This window comes from Dryobates pubescens, chromosome 11 (assembly GCF_014839835.1).
Source record: "Dryobates pubescens isolate bDryPub1 chromosome 11, bDryPub1.pri, whole genome shotgun sequence".
NCBI lineage: Eukaryota > Metazoa > Chordata > Aves > Piciformes > Picidae > Dryobates > Dryobates pubescens.
Window position 1 is genome coordinate 11,148,775 of NC_071622.1, and position 19,136 is coordinate 11,167,910.

General features: G+C 55.0%; 1 protein-coding gene across 2 annotated transcripts; it reads right to left on the reverse strand.

The window, feature by feature from the left end:
• Positions 1-220: 220 nt before the first annotated feature.
• On the reverse strand, positions 221-14,895 carry LHX4 (LIM homeobox 4). Of its 2 annotated transcripts, XM_054165319.1 has the most exons (6): positions 14,635-14,895; positions 7,330-7,501; positions 3,391-3,593; positions 3,032-3,186; positions 1,179-1,350; positions 221-1,097 (listed from the first exon to the last, which is right to left on the reverse strand). In XM_054165319.1, exons 1-6 carry the CDS (start codon positions 14,708-14,710, stop codon positions 700-702), a joined length of 1,176 nt encoding a protein of 391 aa, XP_054021294.1. In that variant the 5' UTR covers positions 14,711-14,895; the 3' UTR covers positions 221-699. The 2 variants fall into 2 exon arrangements, with proteins under 2 accessions (XP_054021294.1, XP_054021293.1); XM_054165318.1 differs by having other exon boundaries at positions 3,032-3,593; positions 14,635-14,883.
• Between the last annotated feature and the right edge of the window lie 4,241 nt (positions 14,896-19,136).

Below are 19,136 nucleotides of genomic sequence, written 5' to 3' on the forward strand. Positions count from 1 at the left end.
TTCCTTTTTTCACCTTTTTAATTTATTTTTTCTTTTTATAATTCCTTTCTTCTTTTTTTGTAATTCCTCCCAGCAGCACGACCAAGGCAGAACCCACAGCAATACGTTGTAGGCGCTCCTGCACGCCCAGGAAGAAATCACAGCCCCGCTGCCGCCACACCACAGCTCTGCTCCCACACAGAACAGGCAGCATTGTCCCCAGGCAGTGGGGCAACAGGTCCCCAGCCTCCCTAAAACAAACCCTTCTACAATATAGACTTTTCTTTCTGCTGAGGCTCTGGGCAGGGCCAAGCCGCGTTTCAGCTCCATATGGAAAAATAACTTGGAAATAGCAGCGGTGCTGGGCCAGAGGAGTGCGGGGCTGGCGCGGGCACCGGGATGGATTCTGCCATCCCTGATTGTCCTTCCCTCCCGCCGTCACACCTCCCGCCGAGTCCTAGCCCTGTGCCGAGGTCCTCGCCGTGCGTCCCATGTGCCAACACCACTCTTGTGCTTACACCCAAAGGCATCTGTGCCCCCCACCCCAAGCACAGCCACCCCCGGCAGTCGCCGATGCCACCCTCCTCTACCTCCCAGCCCTCCAGGGCTGATTCCTACGGGAAATCCTGGAAAGGTCAACCGCCGGCGGATGCCCTCGGTGCTGGGCTTGCGGGCTGGGGAGGGGAGAGAGGGGGGCCGGGGCAGGGGGGTGAGCAGCGTTTAGAAAGGGGGGTGATCCATGTCGTCCAGCCAGGAGGCTGGGCTGGTAGGAAAGTCTGGGTACCCGACGCTGCTCCCTGTGGAGATGTCGGAGGTGGGGCCCCCCCCAGCCATGGCTCGCAGCGTCTGACTCACCCCCTGCGCCCCGTGGGCCACCAACCCCAGGCTGCCGTCCATGGCGTAGTCCAGCCCGTTGAGCAAGGGCGGGTGGGACGGCAAGGAGGAGATGGAGGACGGCGACTGTGGGAGACCGTAGGGACTGCCGTCCCGCAAGTCCTGGTATGACTGTCCTGTCCCTTCTATGGAGAAGCCGCCGTTCAGCAACTGTCCGCCCGCCACGTCTCCCACAGTGCCATAAACCCTGTTGGTGTGGCCGAGCTCGGAGAGGAGCTGGTCTTCTGCGGAAAGAGGAAGGAGAGGGGGATCAGTACAGCTGAGACTCTCCCAGTGCCCCCACTCCACGCTGGCACCCTGCTCACCACGGAAGCTGAGCTCACTGTCGCTGACGCCGCAGTCCTCAGCCGAGCTCTCCTTCTCCAGCTTGCCGCCCCCGCGGCTCCGCTTGACACTCTTGTAGAACTGTCCCCAGCGGTGCCGCCCTGCGTCCTTCTTCAGACGCTTCTCCTTGGCCCGGCGGTTCTGGAACCACACCTGGGGCAGGAAATGCAGGCACTGATGGCATCACAGTACACCACCACCACCTTGGCACATCTGCGTGCCAGCACCATGGCAGTGCTGCATCCCTACATCTCTGCCACCCAGCACCCCCTCAACCTGGCATGCCAGCACCCTGGCACTCCAGCACGCCTGCAATCCTGTATGTCAACATCTATGCAACCCAGCTCCCACACACCCCTGCAAACCAGCTGCCCTGGAACCCAGCATCCAGGCACCTGTGCAACACATGCAACTCCTACAACCCCATGCAACCTGTCAGGCTGACAGCCTGGCATGCCTGCATCCTATATTCTTGCAACCCTGTAGCTCAGCTCCCTTGCACTCAGGCAATCCAGAGCTCCAGCAGCCCAGCAGCCCAGCCACCCTTGCCATCTCAATACCCCTACCTCTCTTGCACCCCCGCACCCTTGAAACATGGTATGGGAACACCTGTGCAAACCCATTCCCATACACCCCTGCAGCCTCATATTCAGGCACCCTTGCATGCTGACACATCAGCACCCCTGCAGCCTCTCAACAGCCCTACAACCCAGCTTGACAGCAGCCCTGCAACCCAGTACCCCTACAGCCCAACTCCTACACATCCATGCAACCCAGGACCCCTGCAACCCTGCATGCCATCATTCCTGCACACTAGCAGGCCAGCACCCTGGAACATCAGCACACCAGCACCCCTGCAATTCACTGCAACCCTGCAACCCAGGCCACCTGCAGCCCAGCATGTTAATGCCTATGCAACCAAGCTCCCACACACTCATGCAACCCAACATCCCTTCAACCCAGCATTAGGTACATCAGCACCTCTGCATTCTCTCATGCCAACATCCCTGCAATCCAGCCTGCCAACACCCCTGCAATTCAGCACATCAGCACCTGTGCAATCTAACTCCTACACACCCATGCAACTCAGCAGCCCTGCAACTACACATGCCAGCACTCCTGCACCATGGCACCCCTGCAGTGCTACATGCCAGGTTCCCTGCAACCTAGCTCCCATGCATTCATGCAACCCAGCATCCCTGCAATCCACCTCCAAAACATCAATACCACCCCAATACCCCTGCCACCGCTGCTCTTCTCTTTAGAAACTTAGAGTCATTAAGGTTGGAAAAGACCACAAAGATCACCAAGTCCAACCTGTCACTCAAGACCTCCTAACTAACTAAACCATGGCTCCAAGTGCCACATCCAATCCCTTTTTGAATGCCTCCAGGGATGGTGACTCCACCACCTCCCTGGGCAGCACATTCCAGTGGCCAATCTCTCTTGCTGGGAAGAGCTTTCTCCTCACCTCCAGCCTAAACCTCCCGTGGCACAGCTTGAGACTGTGTCCTCCTGTTCTGGTGCTGGAGCAGAGCCCAACCCCCACCAGGCTCCAGCCTCCTCTCAGGGAGCTGTCAAGAGCAACAAGGTCTCCCCTCAGCCTCCTTTTCCCCCCGGCTGAACCACCCCCAGTTCCCTCAGCTGCTCCTCCCCAGCAGCTGTTCTCCAGCTCCCTGCTCAGAGCAGGACCCCCCTGCAGGGCTGAGCCCCCCAGGCTGGCAGGGGAGGGGGCACCCCGGGCAGACTCACTCTGTATCCCCTGAAGCCTGGCACCCCTGCATCCCCCTTCAGTTGGGGCAGGGCAGAGAGGGGGGCATCTCCTTGTCCTCACCTGCACCACCCTCATGTCGAGCCCCGTCTCAGAGGAGAGCTGCTCCCTCACATGTCGGGCAGGCTTGGGGGAGTTTTTGTAGGCATTCTTCAGGGTTTCCAGCTGCTTGGCTGTGATGGTGGTCCGGGGCCGCTTAGCACCCGCCTCAGAGTCATCTGCAAGCAAAGGAGCCAGGACCAGCCCCAAACACAGCAGCATGAGCAACCTTGAATCAGCCCATACCACCGGGGAGCAACTCCCCAAAACCACCTGCCCCGGAGCCCACAGCAACCCCTTCACATAGGCACAATGCCAACTGTGTGACCCATGGCCACCCCTTGGTGTGATGCCCCACCTGGCAGCCCTTTCAAGGTGCCTACCATTCTGCTTGGCGGTCTCATAGTCCTCCTTGCAGACCAGCCGCCCGTCCTCCATCAGGTAGAACTCGTCACCGGTGGCCAGCTGCCGGCTGCAGATGATACAGGCAAAGCAGTGGAGGTGGTAGACGAAGTCCTGGGCTTTGCGGACCACCTGGGTGGGGGGGATGCCCTGCTGGCATGCCGTGCATTTGGTCCCAAAACGCCTGCAAGGAGAAGTGGGTCGACCCTGAGCCCTCTGGCCAGGTGGACTTGGCTGCAGATGGCACAGGGACCAGGAGACAGGGCAGAGTTTAAACCAGCAATCAACCTAATTATGCATGACACTTCACACAAAGGGGGTTTATCTTCTTCAGAGTGAAAGACCAGCCTAATGGAGCTGAGGAAGGTTTGATTTTAATGGTTCTTTTAACTAATGCTTATAGGCTGCCTGATTTTCCCCTGCAAGGACAGTACATATTTCATCCACATTAATACCAAATAAATTAATTGCACCGCCCTGCTCGCGTGATGAATCCCAGATTAATGCAGAATGATGGGGCTCTTACACCCTAATGACAGCCTCACGGGGGCCTCGGGTGGGCCAGCCTGGGGGAGGCAAGCAAGCCCACAACACAGCTGCAAGGAGCGTGCAGGAAGTGCTCAAGGAGCATGCAAGAAGCGTGGCAGCAGCATGCGATGATCATGCAAGAGCAGTGTAAGAAGTACGCAAGAAGCACACAGGAAGTGTGGAAGAAGCATGCAAGGACCATGTAAGAATGGAACAAGAAGTGTTCCAGGAAGAGTGGAAGCAGCATATGAGTGTGCAAGAAGAACAAAAGCCTGCAAGAATGGTGTGAGGAGCATGCACAAAGTGTGCAAAGAACATGCAAGGTGTGTGCAAGCAGCATGAAAGGATTGTGGAAGAAGCATGCAAGGACCATGTAAGAATGGTGGAAGAAATGTAGAAGGAGCATGGGATGGAACAAGAAGTATTCAAAAAGTGTGGGAGCAGCATGCAATGAGCATGCTAGAAGTTTGAATGAAGAATGCAAAGACCATGCAAGAGTCATGCAAGAAGCATGGAAGAAGCATGCAAAGGACATGCAAGAATGGGAGAAGGAGCAGGCAAGAAGTGTGAGCAGCATTAAAGAGACATGGAAGAAGCATGCTGGGACTGTGTAAAACAGTGCAAGAAGTGTGGAAGGTGCCTGTAAGGAACATGCAAGAATGGTGCAAGTGTGGAATAAGCAGGTAAGGAGCGTGCAAGGAGTGTGCATCTTGCCCATCAGCCTCTGTGGATCACAGGCACTCTGTTGTAGAAGTTTGAGCTGTCCATCACTCCAGGTGCCCCCATAAGCCATGTGGGTGCAGCCCAGGCTGTGGCAGGGTACTGTTGCCCTGTGCAGATGTGAAGGATAACAACTGGATCACCTCTGGGTCACATCTGGTGTAAAATGGTTGACATGTGGCATGAAGTGGTGGCAGCTCAGGAGAAAATCAAAAATACATGGACATTTCACTGGTGTGAGCTTTCAGACTGACTTGTGACAGATTTCCACCAGCACTACAAGGCTGCTGATGGCTCTGCCCTGCTCCCATCAGAGGGGTGCCAGGACTCCATCCTGGTGCTGCATGGCAGCCCCAAGGCAACAAAGCTACCAGAATAAACCTGTCCCCTACACCTTCAGCAGACCCACCTGCTTCCAAGGAGCAGCCCAGGAAAACCCCGAGCCCTTTGCTGCCCAGCACCAAGGCTGGAGGGCACATTCAGGGATGTCCAAGGGGTAGAGCCACTCCTGGCACCTTCAATATGCTGAACATACTCCAACCATGCAAAATCACCCTGTGAACACCACAATTGCCCATGCCCTCATGCCATCCAGAAAGCCAGTGTGGCCACCAAAGCTGGGTCTCCAAGGCTGTCCCTGAGTCACACAGGTCACCCAGGGACAGGTGGCAGGCACAGGGCATGAGTGATATTGTCACCATTTTGGCAGCTGCTTAAAGCAGAAGGTGTGGAGGGAAACCAGGTGTTGCCTCATTTTCTGGGCTTGTGTCCTAAAGAGAGACTCCTGGACATCTTCTGGGGAGGCATCAGTTGGGAGGGAGGGATGGATGCAAGCAGAGGTGAAAGGGAAGCAGGGAAAAGAAGAAGGGAGGGAGGGAGGAAGAGATGAAGAGAAGGAGGGATAAAGCAAGGGAAGGAGGGAGAGAGAAGGGGGGAGAGAGAGGAAGGAAGGGAGGGAGAGAGAGATAGAGGAAGGGATTAGGGAAGAAGGGAGGGATAGGACAGACCAGCAATGCTCCTCTGGGCCCAAGGCTGAGCTGTTGCACACTTCCCAACCCTTATCACCCCTCTGACTATCAGCCTCTCCCAGAACACTATTAAATCAATTTCAGCACACACTCTACAGCATCTCCAGGTGTTTCTGCACCACCTGGGGATGGCCAGATCCAGGACAGATCTGCTTGTCCCTGGGGACCAAGAACTATGATTTCAGGGAAGGAAAAAAATGATGAATATATCTTATTTAAAAAAAAAAAAAAAAAAAGAGTAATTTAAAAAATTTTGTCTTTTCAGAAGCAGCTTCTGCATTTCAACCCTGCCTCTGAAGCTGGCCTGAAATCCTCACGTCCTCGGCAGGTTACCTACCCCAGAATCAATGAGCGGTTGAAAGAAAGGTGAGGCGAGCGCCGAGATGCTATTGATTGGCACCAAATAATCCAGGCAGGACCTCATCTAAGAAAGTCGCTGATCTTTCAACTCTAATTAACATTGATTACCTGCACCTTTTGGGTGACCATTTAAATGACTTGGAGATTAATAGGCTGGAAAATACCAGAAGTGAAGTGTTATTACCCAGGCAGTGGTGGCTGCTTTGACCGTTGCACGCTCCCCAGCTCTGAAGGAGAAATTCGAGATCCAGCTTTGGCCTGATGGCTGGTGGAGGGGGGACATGTAGATGGTCTGAGAGCCTGGGGATGGACAGCCAGGGAAAGTCCTGCCTGGGGATTAGCACAGGGTGTAATCACCATGGGTGGGTTTATCTGGCTGGCTGGCAGCAGGGGGATGACTGACAGAGTTGGCGCAGACAGGGATGAGCAGCAGATGATGTGAGGAGGTGGCCTTGGTCCCCAAGGTGCAACAGCTTCTTTTGATCTCAGCCCCATCACCTGCACCCAGGCAGCAAAATGCATCCACTGGCCAGGATCTGGCCCTCTGCCTCACAGGAGGTGCAAAGCAGCACCCCTCTGCTTCACGGTGATCCTCTGACTGGCCTTGGTACAACACCCACTGCCATCCCTTGGGTAAGCTCCCAGATCCCACCAGCAGCCCAGGAGCAGAGCATCCCCACTGAAAAGTCTGGGTTTAACGGGAAAAAGGGATGTCCTGTCCCATGGGAGCAGGGGAATGCCGAAGCTGGGGCATAGCACCGCTCAGAGGCAGCTGCAGTGAAATCAAACGAGGAATTGATTTTTTTGCAGGAGCAACAAAAAAATAAGGATTTAAAAAAGAAGGGGGAGGGGGGGGACGACGGAGGACGGGGGGCACAGGTAACGAGAGAGAGAGAGAACAATCCCGGTGAGGTGAGCGAGGGGCTCACTGCGCTGCCTTACGCGGGTTTCTCCTGCCCTCTAGCTCCAAGCAGAGCCGAGGCTGCTGCTGAACCACTGCAGCTCCCCGTCCCATCGGAGTTGGAGCTCAGCACTGGGCAGGGACAGGAGCATCAAGGAGATTTGGGGCTCAGTCCCAACAACCAGCATCCAGCCTGCGGCAGCTGGAAACAGCCATCACTGCCTTCATTTCCTTCACATCCACAACCAAAACACAACAAAAGAAAACAAAACAAAACGGAAGATGAGGAATTGGAGAAATTGTGTTTAAAAATAGCTTGTGTGTGGGCTGCTTGGGTGGGGAGGTGTTGTTTTTCGGGGGCTGTGCCCCTGGGAGGTACTCACTTGAAGAAATCCTCCTTGCAGTAGACGCTGCCGGCCCGGGAGAAGCAACGGTCGGCCAGCTGCATCTGGCAGTCGGCACACTTGAGGCAGGAGCTGTGCCAGTGCCGGTCCAGGACCTTGAGGATGAACTTGTCCAGGATGTGCTGGTTGCAGCCAGCACACTGGGGGATCTCTGGGCAAGGGGGGGAGAGAAGAAGAGCAGTGTCAGCTACCAATAGTCCCTGTGGTGCTCCCAGCCAGCCGGTGCAGCTGGCAAAGCCCCACATTGGTTTTGCAAGGTGATGGGCTGTCACCCCGTGCTTTGCCGCTGTCCCAGCACATCTTCCTTTGCCGAGCTTCACCAAAAGCCCTCCAGGGTGACAAAATTCATGGCCCCACTACACACATACACACGCAATGCTTTTTTTCACGCTCTTCACCTTATTTTTCAGGCTGTGCTCCCTGCCAACCTCCCTCAGTCACTCAAGGATGGCATCCTGAAGCTCCCAGCCAGGGGCACGATTTGTTGCTGTACCCATCCTCCAAGGGCCAGGCTGCTGAACTGACATGGAACTTCACCCATGGGGTCCTAACAATGACCCAGGGGTGCAGGACACCCAACACCTCCACCCCATCCACAAAGGCTTTTTCAGCATGGGTGAATGTGCCTTCCTTTTTGCTGCCACTGCATCTTGGGGACTGCTAGCCACCCATGCTGGTCACATTGGTCCCACCAGCAGATGCCCAGTACTCATCTCATTGCAGTGCCAGGACACCAGGTCCAACACCCCTTTAAATGCCACTTTTGCCGTGATGAGTGGAACAGTTTTCCACCAGCTTTCTCCCATTCAGATGGGATATTACAGAAAGAAATGGAAAACAGCAGCTGAAGCAAGGCCACATGGGAGCACAGCAGCAGCAACAGGGATCACAGCTCCAGTCCTCCCCACAGCACCCATGCCATGGGAGGATACTTGGAAAAGAAGCACTTTCCCTAAGGGAAGCTGCACAGGCAGTCACCCAGGCTCCTGTGCAGTGTCTGCCTATAGATGGGACATCTACAGATCTGGGTAGCTGGGTATGTCTGTCTCTCTGCCCGGAATTCAGAAGAAACAGGAGGTGCTGCCGAGGTCTGCAGGGAAAGATTGCCGGTAAAACGCAGGCACGTGGCACTGACCTGCACGACTGAGGGAAGATGGATTTTAGGGGAGAAAAACACAGCTCCACCATGTATGGAGCTGGAGCCTAGGAGCGGGAGATCAGATGCTCACGCATAAGGGCTGCTGACGGCAAATACCGGGGGAGTGTGGGGGGGGGTGGTGATTATTGGGGTTTTTCAGGCTGCTGCAGGTGCTGGGGAGGCTCAGACCGGAGCTGCTGTCCCCAGCCGGAGGGGCCGGGCTTGGGGGTCCTGCACTGAGCCGCGGCGGCTCCATGCAGCCAAGGGACAAGGGACTGCAGCAGCCTGTGCTCGGTGCTACTGGGAGGGAAGTTTAAAAAGGAAGGAAAAAGGAAAAGGGGAGGGAAAAAAGAGGGGGGGGGAGATAAGGAAGGGAGGGTATGAAAAAAGAAGGAAGATTTAAAAAAAAAAGGGGGGGGGAAATATAAGAGGAAAAAAGGGGGTGGAAGAAAAAGGAGAAAAAATAACGAGGAAGAAAGGGGGGAAGGAAAAGAGGAGGAAAGGGGGGAAGGAAAAGAGGAGGAAAGGGAGGAAGGAAAAGAGGAGGAAAGGGGGAAGGAAAAGAGGAGGAAAGGGGGAAGGAAAAGAGGAGGAAAGGGGGGGAAAGAAAGAGAAAGGGAAAAAAAAGAAAGGCACAAAAGAGAAGGCAAAAAAAGAGAAAGGAAAAAGAGAAAGAAAAAGAGAAATGAAGAAGTATAGAGGAAAAAGAAAGCAAAAAGGGTGGCAAAAGGAGGAGAAGGGAACAAGAAGGAAAAGGGAGGGGAAGAGGAAAAAATAAAAAAGAGGAAAAAAGAGGAAAAAAGAGGAAAAAAGAGGAAAAAAGAGGAAACAAGAAAAAAGAGGGAAAAGAGAACAAAGGGAAAAAGAAAAAAGAGGAAAAAAGAGGAAAAGGGGGAAAAGGAAAAGAAAAGAGGAAAAGAAAAGAGAAAAAGGAAAAAGGAAAAGAAAAAAGGAAAAGAAAAAATAGGAAAAGGAAAAATAGGAAAAAGAAAAATAGGAAAAAGAAAAATAGGAAAAGGAAAAAATAGGAAAAGGAAAAAATAGGAAAAGGAAAAAAAGAAGAAGAGGAAAAAAGAGGAAGAGGAAAAAAGAGGAAGAGGAAAATAAAGAAGGAAAGAGAACAAGAGAAGGAAAGAGAACAAGAGCGGGAAAGAAAATAAAAGAGGGAAAGAAAAAAGTGACGATAAAGAGGAAAAATAAAAAGGAAAATAAAAACATATTAAAAAAAAAAAAGGAAAACAGGACAGAGAAGAGAGGAAAGGGATTTGGGAAAAGGGAAGAAAAGAGGGGGGAAAGGAGGCAAGGGGGGAAAGAAGAGGAACAGGGGGGAAAGAAGAGGAACAGGGGGGAAAGAAGAGGAAAAGGGGGGAAAGAAGAGGAAAAGGGGGGAAAGAAGAGGAAAAGGGGGGAAAAGAGGAAAAGAGGGGAAGACGAAGAAAAGGGGAAAATTAGGAAAGGAGGGAAAAGAAAGAAGGGGGGAGGAGGAAAAGGATGGGAAAAAATAAATCAAAGAGGAGGGAAGAGGGTTAAAAAAAAGGGGGGGGGGGGGGAGAGGGAAAGAGCACAGGAAAAAATTGAATTGTTACATCCTGAAACAAGACGATTTAAGATACTTGTGGGCCCCGACACTCGTCTGAAGGAAGGCAGCTCCTGTCACCATCCCCAAAATTAGCCAGCAACGACCTCAGCGCCCTTCGGTCCCTATTTACCTCTGGCATTCCAGCCTGCGTCGTGTTAACAACGGTAGAATACATTTTAAATAAATAAGTAAATAATCACCAATTATCCGCAGCTTCCCGGGGTCCCTGTGCCTCTCCTTCTGCAGGTGGGCGCCAGGCACATTTCCCCCCGATTTATTTGTTAAAGCTGTTTTGGGAGCAAGGCAAAAAGCTGGTGGCACGCAGCTCGGCACCAGCAGGTACATCTGTGATGCTGCAGCGTGAAACCCGTCCTTATTTACTTCATAAACACGTGTGCTCGCCTATAAAAGATGTTTTCTCTACAAATAGTTGTTTATATAAACATTACGTGTGTTTGTGTGTGTGTGTGTATGCACACACGTCTATACGTACACGCCAACAAAACCAGCTTTTTCCTTCCTAAATCAGCCGCACAGCTTAATTTCACCAAGCCAGCCACAGCAGCAGGCGATAGAATATCCTTCGCCATATTTCCAGAAGGAGGGGGGGAAATTATTATTCTTTCTTTTTTCTTAAGAAAAGACCTATTTTTGGCTCAAATCTGTTTGTGGTTATACGGGACCAGCTCTGTGTGTGAGCGCACACGGACGTGCAGGATTCCCATCGACCTGTTTACCCCCCCTACTAAATAACAATAATAATAATAATAATAATAATAAAGGTAATAGTAATAATACAACAATAAATATAATATTATAATATAATCATAAAAGGGGGAGCTGCAGGGGTACCGGGAGGTATCTCAGTGAAGCCACTGTTTTGTCCGATGCAAGCAAAGAGAAAACATCTTTAATTCAAGCCCTATGCTCTGCTTTGTGCTTTGAAGCCGGGACCAGCTCTTAGCTGCCTCGCTGCCCGTGTTTCCCTTCTTTTAACTAAATTATATCATAGACATTTAACAACCTTAACGGCGCAAACCGCTCCCTTGGTGCCTTTGCAAACCACCACCACCCCCCGCCAGCATCCTAGGGCTGGCTCTATGATCTGGGTGCTCTAATAGATGCTCCATCAGGGGAGACAGGGGTGGGGGGACACACAGACGTCTAGGTCCCTCCTCCCCCATGTCGAGGACGCCCCCCCCCGGGATGCTGCAGCCTCAATTCAAACCGCTCCGCTCCCTGGGGTAGAGGTGGTGTAAGACTGGGGGTCATCCCCTCAGCCTCGGGAAAATGTGCCCGGAAGAGGGACAGTACCCTTTGCATCCCTGCATCCCGCCGGGCAGGATTTGGCCGTTACCCAGGAAAAGCTGTGGTCAGCTCTTAAATTCTGCCCCCTCCACCCCCAGGAACACCCAGCACCCTCCCACGCCCCGGAGCACCGGAGCGATGCCCCGACACGGCGTGCGGAGGTCTGGCCGCCCGCCGCCGTTACCGTGATTTATTAGCAGCGGGTCCATCTTTCCACCTCTCCCTCTCTCCCCGACGGAAAAGAAAAGAAATAACGATGGAAACGAAACAAACTCTCAGGTGGCCTCAGAAATCCCTCAGACCCCCAAAATCTCCGAGGCTGAGGTGAAGGCAAGGGGAATATCGGGTGAAGGTTTGGGGAGGATGTGTCCCCCTCAGCTCAGCCCCGCCGGATCTGGACCATTCCAGACTCCAAACTGCCAACTCCCAACCACCACCACCACCACGTCTTTTGGGTTGGGGTTTTGTCTTTCAAGCAGAAGAAATTGTCACCCGGCGTAGAGGAAGGTGTAGCAGAACGGGTGCCTCGGCAATGCAGGTGGGAAACGGGAGCACAAAGGCAGTTTGCCAATCCCCGTCCCCACCACCCTCCACAACAAACGCCCACCGCAAGGAAAACACCAGGTCAGGGACTCTAAATCGACTTTCTGCGGGGAGGAAACCTCATTCCTTTACGTGCAAAATAAAAGAGAGGGGGAAAAAAACCCACCAACACACACACAAAAAAAGCCCAACGCCGATTCATTTCTCTGCAGCGTGCAAACGACTTTTCCAGTGGCGATTAATCAAACCCCCCCCGTCACCCGCTTGGCCACAGGCTGGCGGCACCTGGGCACCATTCCCACAGGCTTTGGCAGAAGTTTTTCCTTCGGTGAGCTTTGCAAAACAATATTCATCAATAATATTCGGGGGTATCTTGTTTAACCATCCCGTCAGCGAGGGTAGCTTTGTCGGGGGAAGTGGGGGTGGAAGTGCTGGGGGAAAAGGGTCGGCTCCCCAAAATCTTTGATGCTGTGTGACACAGTCGCTGCTCAAATAAGGAGGCTGGTTAAATCGAGAGGGAAACCTGTGATTTAACAGCGACTAGAATTAAAATGTCACGGATTTTTCAGCCCATGCAATACCGAGGTGCTTCTGGAGCGGGAGGTGACCCTGGTGCAGGCAGCGGGGCCAAATTCACCCCTCGTCCCCGAATTCCATTCCTGCTTCCTTGACCAGAAACGATGCCCTTTGGCCGCAGTGAGCCCTGCACGTGTGTAACTGAGGCAGGATCAGGCCCCACACTGGTGACACCGGGCCGGGGCTGTCAGCGGCTGAGGGGCATTGCAGAGCGATGCGAAACTTTTATGTCCGCCTACCCTCACTTAAGTTTGGTCCTGTCAACAATTTTTGCCCTTAAATAAATTATAATAATCATATCTCGTTGGATTGTTTCCTGATAATTTCCGATACATGTGAGTTAGGGCCGAAATAGCAATGTCACAGGCAGGAGATCTCGGTGGCACCAAACCGGGGAGCTTTGCTGGGGCGATTCCTGCTCCGAGGTCGTTTGAGACACCTGATTTTGCCTTCGAGGGCATAAAAGAGACCCTGTGGCTGGGAACCGGAGGTGTTAGTCGGTGGCAGGGGACTGGGGAGGATTTGGCCACGGGACGGACCATCGCCATCCCCGCACGCTCCTGCTGGAATTATTCTGCTGCAGTAAAATACGGTTCAACGTGCCCGCTCGCCTCCCTCCCCCATTCCAGGGGCCGGGCAACGGGGGATAATGGATACAGACCCCCCCGAAGCAGGATGGGGACTGGCCAGGCAGCAGCGGGCAGGGGCACCGGAATCGCTCCCCACGGAGACACCCACGGAAAACGAATGACAGCTACTCGGGGGTGGGGGGTGGGAGAAGGGGAAACCGGGGTCGGCACGGGGCACGGAATGGCGTGGGGGCTCCGGGGGTGGACAGCGACGAGTGAGGAGGGAGGCAAATCTCGGTCTGGAGCGAGCGGGCGGCCGGGGTGTGCACACCCTTCTACTCCTGTGTGTCCCCTGAAATGCGGCCGAATCCCAGCCCGCATGGCTGCCCGCCCTGGTCGGCCTCTCCTGGGCCTCGGGCCCGTCTCACCCCGCAACTTTCTGGGTGCCCCTCGTGGGAGGTTGGATGGGGCAGAGCATCACTTGGCTTTTCCCCCTCCTCTAGGCCTGCTGGGACACCCTGATTCTCGAGAACCGTTTGCAAACGGATAGATTATTATTATTATTATCATCATCATCATCATCATGGTCATCATGGTCATCATGGTCATCATCATCATCATCATACCCACGCAGCTACAGCCCCTGCCCGCCGCCTGAGAAGCCCCGGCGCTGGATCGGGGGCTCTCTGGGACACAGCTACCCCCGCATCGGTTCCACGCATCCATAAGCTCACACAACATAGAGCTCGGCCCTAGAGAATCGGGGAGGCTGCCGGCCCCTATGGCTCACAGCCGGTTACCGCCGTGTGCGTCCCACTGGAACACGGTCCTGACCCAATACCCGTGGGGTACCTATACCCGAGTGTACACACACATCCACGCATACGTGGTGCATAGACCCCCCTCCAGACGCTCGTATATAGACCTCCCTGGCACGCATAGGCATGTGCTTTGACACAGGCACGCTACCTGTAGCTACAGAGCATATATGTGCGCCTATAGATGTATAGGTGATTTTTTGATAGACACAGACACGACGGCATCGCTCCACGCACCGAGCCGGGTTTGCCGTCCCGGTAACAAACCCGCCAGCCCCTGTGTCCCTTCTCACTGCTGCCGTTCACCCGCGAGGCGCTGCTTGTCGCGATAAACGGTATAAGCAGAGGGTCGCGCGCTGCGGGCCGGGGATGCGGGCGGGGAGCGGGCTAGTCCCCCCCACATGAACACCTCAACACTCATGAATGCTTGCACACACACAGAACCGGAGTCGCGGCAGCACCGACCTCCCCGTCGGGGCCGGAGCCGCATCGCTCCGCACGGCTCCCGCTACCACCTCTCCCAGCCCGCCCGCTCGCCCGCCCCGGGGCATCGCTTTTCCTAATTTTGGCGCTGCTAAAAACGAGGAAAAATTAAAGGGGAGAAAAAAGTCCAGACGCCCGGTCAGCAGTGGCAGGCACCTGTCCAGCCCGCAGGGCGCTGCCCCTACAGCCCCTGCCCGCCCTGCCCCGCCGGCCCGGGGCCGCCTTTGCGGTAGGGAAACGAAGGAAGGAGAAGAGAAAAAGCGTCCTTACGTTGCACCGGCACACCGAGGATCTCGGGAAGCCCCTTGACAGCCCCTTCAGCAGCGAGCGCGGAGCTTTGCATCATTTTATTGGCCCCGGGGCGGGGTGGGGGGGCGGCGGAGGGGACAGAAGAGGGGGTAGGGTATAGATTGCAGCCCGGGCCGGCGGAGCCCCACGGCGGGAGGCAGCGCCGGGTCCCGCGGGCGGTGCCGGTGCCGGTGCCGGCCCGGGCGCGCCGCCGCAGCTGTGCCCGCCAGCGCCGCCCGCCTCCCATTCATTCACCCTGCGGGGAACGCGCCTGACGTCACCGCCCGCAGGGGGGCGGGGGCGGGACGGGATATCCCTGGCCAATCACTGCCCGCTCCGAGCCGCCGGGGCGGGGCTTGAGGGAAGAGGGGCGTGGTTTAATGTCCGGGGCGGGGCCTGCGGGGAAGGGGCGGGGCTAGGGGCGCCCCGCGGCCGCAGGGCGCAGCGGGGCCAAGCCCGGCTTCGGGCGAGTGTCGCAGCACAGTGCTATCACGACTAAGAGCGCTGTCCAGTGCCAAGCAGCCCAGTCCAAGGGTGGCGGTGGTGGAGCAGAGTGAAGAGCCAAAGGCCCTGGCCCCATTGTTTGGGCTCAGGGACACTGTCCTACTCCATAGGAGGCGGTGGCGAGTCTCCTCTTTGGGCACACAGCCCCAGTCCTGTTCCTCCTGCTTCTGGAAGTGGAAGTGAGGGCTCAAGGCCTCAGCCAGGCGGGCACCTTCTCTGGCTCTGAAAGCCATCTCCTTTTCCACCATGCCAACATGAGTCCAGTGTTTGGTAAACCCCATGGGTATCCACAGTGCTGGCAATTTCTGCTTGGAATTCTGTGCTAGGATGCACTCATCCCAATGCCAGCTTCCTTAGGGGCACATCTGGGCAAGGAAAAGGTCAACCCACCTGTGCACTACTGCAACATGCCCAGCACAACAGCCCACTGGCTGCTGTGGCACAAGGGTGGTGATGCCAATGACATATGGCAAAGGGCTCAGTGTCCTTCCAGAAGGATCTCCACAGGGTTTTACTGAGGGAAACCCCTGGGGCAACCCAGCCTGTGGCACCAGAGTGAAACCAATGTGTCAAGACATAGTGGTACCCAGTGGCAAAGGGCCAAGCAAGGAAGTTCACTGAAACGCAGCTCAAGTTAGACAGAGCCAGTGCCTCAAGCACCACCTTCCCTGATGCTCACCACGTCACTGCTCAGGGAGAACCATGCCAAATGTCCATGATGTGCGGTGACATCCCGCTCTGCCCAGCTAGGGGGGGCTTAGAGCGTTGAGCCTGCCTGCCTGAGAGGAATGAAAGCTCCGTGGTGGCACACATGGCAGCTCTGGGAGGGGAGAATGCTCACCCAGCCCAGAGCACAGCTGCCTTTGGCTAATGTGTGCCCTTCTGTGCCTTCCTTTCCACCCTGAAACGTAAATGAGGCTTTTCTCTCCTGCAAAAACCTCAAATGGACCCTCAGGAAATGTGCAGGTGGGACATGTCAGGAATTTGAGAAAAAAGGGACAAAAAAGTTGCTTAAAAACAGAAGTAATAAAACCTGAGAAAAGTGTTAAGCCTGATGGATCCTTGTGAAAAAAAAAAATTAGTTTTTCAATAGTCTGCTGGGTTTTAGCCCCAAAAGTTTGTTTTACCAACAAAACCTCTTCCAGCTCATCTCAAACCACTGAGCAGAGAACTGTGTGCACTCATTGCAGGACTGACTCCTGCCTTTGCAGTCCACTGAGCTCCAAAATTTGCTCCCCACAAGAAGGAGGTTTGCCCATGTGATAAATCCCATCCCCGCCCACTCCATGCCCTCCTCTTTTTCCCTAAATCAAGTGTCGACTCTTAAGTGCATTAACCACATCCAGGCCCCCACCGCCCCCAGCCACCTGCGCTCCCCAGCCCCATGGGGCAGGGGCCACCATCCCCACTATGTGGTCCCCAGCCGGCTGTCTGCTCTCCATAGAACACAGCTCCCAGCCCAGGGATGGAGAAAAGCAGGTCCCTAAGGTGGAATTACTAGAGAAGTTTAGCGAGACATGTGGACATGGAGACAGACATACTGCCCTGTGGCCTCCCTGTACCACCACTTTGCATTTCCACCCTATTTCCCTAATTATTCCACCGCTGCCGGGAGTCATCTCCATCCCTCCCTCTACACCACGCTCTGATTTATCTCTCAGCCAGGATAACAGCTCACTCCACCCCCTTCTCCCGGGGGAATTCAATTTTCATTCATTTTTCTGCATTGCCAGATTGATCCAGCCCCCTCTGCCCTGCTCCAGATCACTCATGGCCACGGTGAGCAGGCAAAGGGAGTCACACAGCACCAAGCCTTCACCTTGGGGGAGCATCCTGGCTGCCACCACCAAAAAAAGAACCCCCACCAGCATCTTTCTCTCTGCTCACTTTGCCACATCTTCCCAGTAGCGCCTTCATCCTTTCTCTGCCTTGGAGTATTGCTTTGTCCCCCTCCATCCTTCCTGTTGTCCATCTCGTCCTCGTGTTGGTGGTATTTTGGTCTCTTTTTTTGTTGCTGGGTTGTGGGTTTTTTTTTGGGGGGGTTGTTTCCCTTTTTGCTTTGCTTTTCTCAGCACACCACATTATCCTGGCATGTGAGGAGGAGAGGGCAGTGGAGGTGGACACAAACCGCTGGCCCAGGAAAACAATCTTTGTACCATCAAAAATGCTGCCAGATCCCCGTGGTGCCCCAGGAAGGGGGTTACATGTAATGAGCATGAAATGAGCCCCCTGCCTCAGGTTTTATCCTCCTCCCAGACCTGAGGGGTGGTGGTGATCAGCTCACAGATGGGTGAATGTCATGCTTCTCATCAGGTTGTATTCGGGGGGGAGGGTGGGGCATGTGTGTGCCCTGGCCTCACACAAATGCCCCACTCCCTCCCCTGGCTCTGAAGACAGATGAAGGCACCAGCAGAGCGACATGACAATGCAAAACTCACAGATGAGTAGGGATGGTGCTCCCACACCTTCCCACACCTCTCACACCTACCCCTAAAAAAAGCAGGTAAATACCAGAGCCTTCGCCAGGACCCCAGACTCTCTTCATGGGCTCCAGCTCTGAGCGTGCAGGAACTGGGGCTCTTGGGCAGTGCGTCACTGAGAGTGACAGTGGTGCATTGGTCCCAGGTGCAACAGGGGTGTTTCAAGGCAGAATTAGGGAGGTGTAAGGAAAACCCACCCCTGGCCCATGCCTGGGGACATGTGAGCACAGCCACGTCCTCCACGAACAAAGCCTGAGGGATCTTGGAGGTGCTGTGGATCTCAGTCAACAGTGAGGCTTCATACCACCAATGCAGTGAGTCTGTCCGGTCTCAGCCCAGCTCCCACAGTCACTTCATGTGACAAAACCAGCTCCCCCCACCCAAGGCAGGGACAGCCTTATGGGGTCAGAGCCACCTTTTGGCATGGAACCACCTTTCCTCTGGACTGCACTGAGCATGGCACCCTGAGCCTTCATGTCAGCAGCAGCCCACTTCTTAATTACCCTGATAACTACCTGTGACCCCATCCCACAAAGCCCCCCTAGTGCCAGGGCTGCCTGGAGCAAAGACAAGCACGACAAGACTGAAGTACTCACCAGCAGCTGGAGAAAGCCTCTCCTCTCGCAGGCGCTGCAGGACTGGGCGTTGCTAATTGTAATTGAAAATTAATCGACGTGAAGTGAACCTCCGCTGGGTTTATGGCCCAAGCATGGGCGGATGGGTGGCTGCTGGTGGAGACGGGCTCTGGTGCGTGCTGAGGAGGGAATAGGGAAGCAGGGTGAGGCGAGCGGGAGAGAGTACCGAAAGGACAGGAAGGTGGCTGGGTGTGCAGGGGGCCGGCCACCGGCCTCGGGAAAATTAAATTGCGCTTGAGGGTAAATTGTATTAGGAGCAGCGGCCGCCCCGCGCCAGCCTGCGGCCGTTTGGGTAATTAGCCCCAGGGACAGCCCGGCTTGTGACAGCACTGGGAAGGGCTCCTGGGGGACTTGGAGTGGGGGGAGTCCCTTCAGCACAGCCCATCCCACCTGTGAGTGTGGGTACGGCACAGTTTGATGCCCTCCCTGTGCCAAGGTTTGGGAAGGGAGTCACCATCCCGGTGGGGTACAGTATGAGGGACCCCACTCTAGGTAGCACTAAGCCCTGCAGCAGACTCTTGCATGCAATGGGTTTCACCAGGTGCAGGGGTGGGAGACACCCCAGTGCCACAGCCAGGGAGAGCTGGGGCCAGGAGGATTGGGACTGCACCAAACAGGATTACGGAAAGTCTATTTACTGGACTCTCTTTTTCCTGTGTGCATGGTGGCTTTAGCTCCCAGGCCCTGTAAATCTGTCCAGCAGGCCTGTTGGGGATGCTAATCTGGGCAGCCCTGCCGGCTCCCAACCTGCTCCACCACCCACCTCCCCAGCCCTAATCCCCTGCAATGTCCCACTGCAGCCCCCTGATACATCCTCCAGTCTGTCCCCTGGAGCCCTTCAGGGGCTGGGGTTAGCCACAGGCAG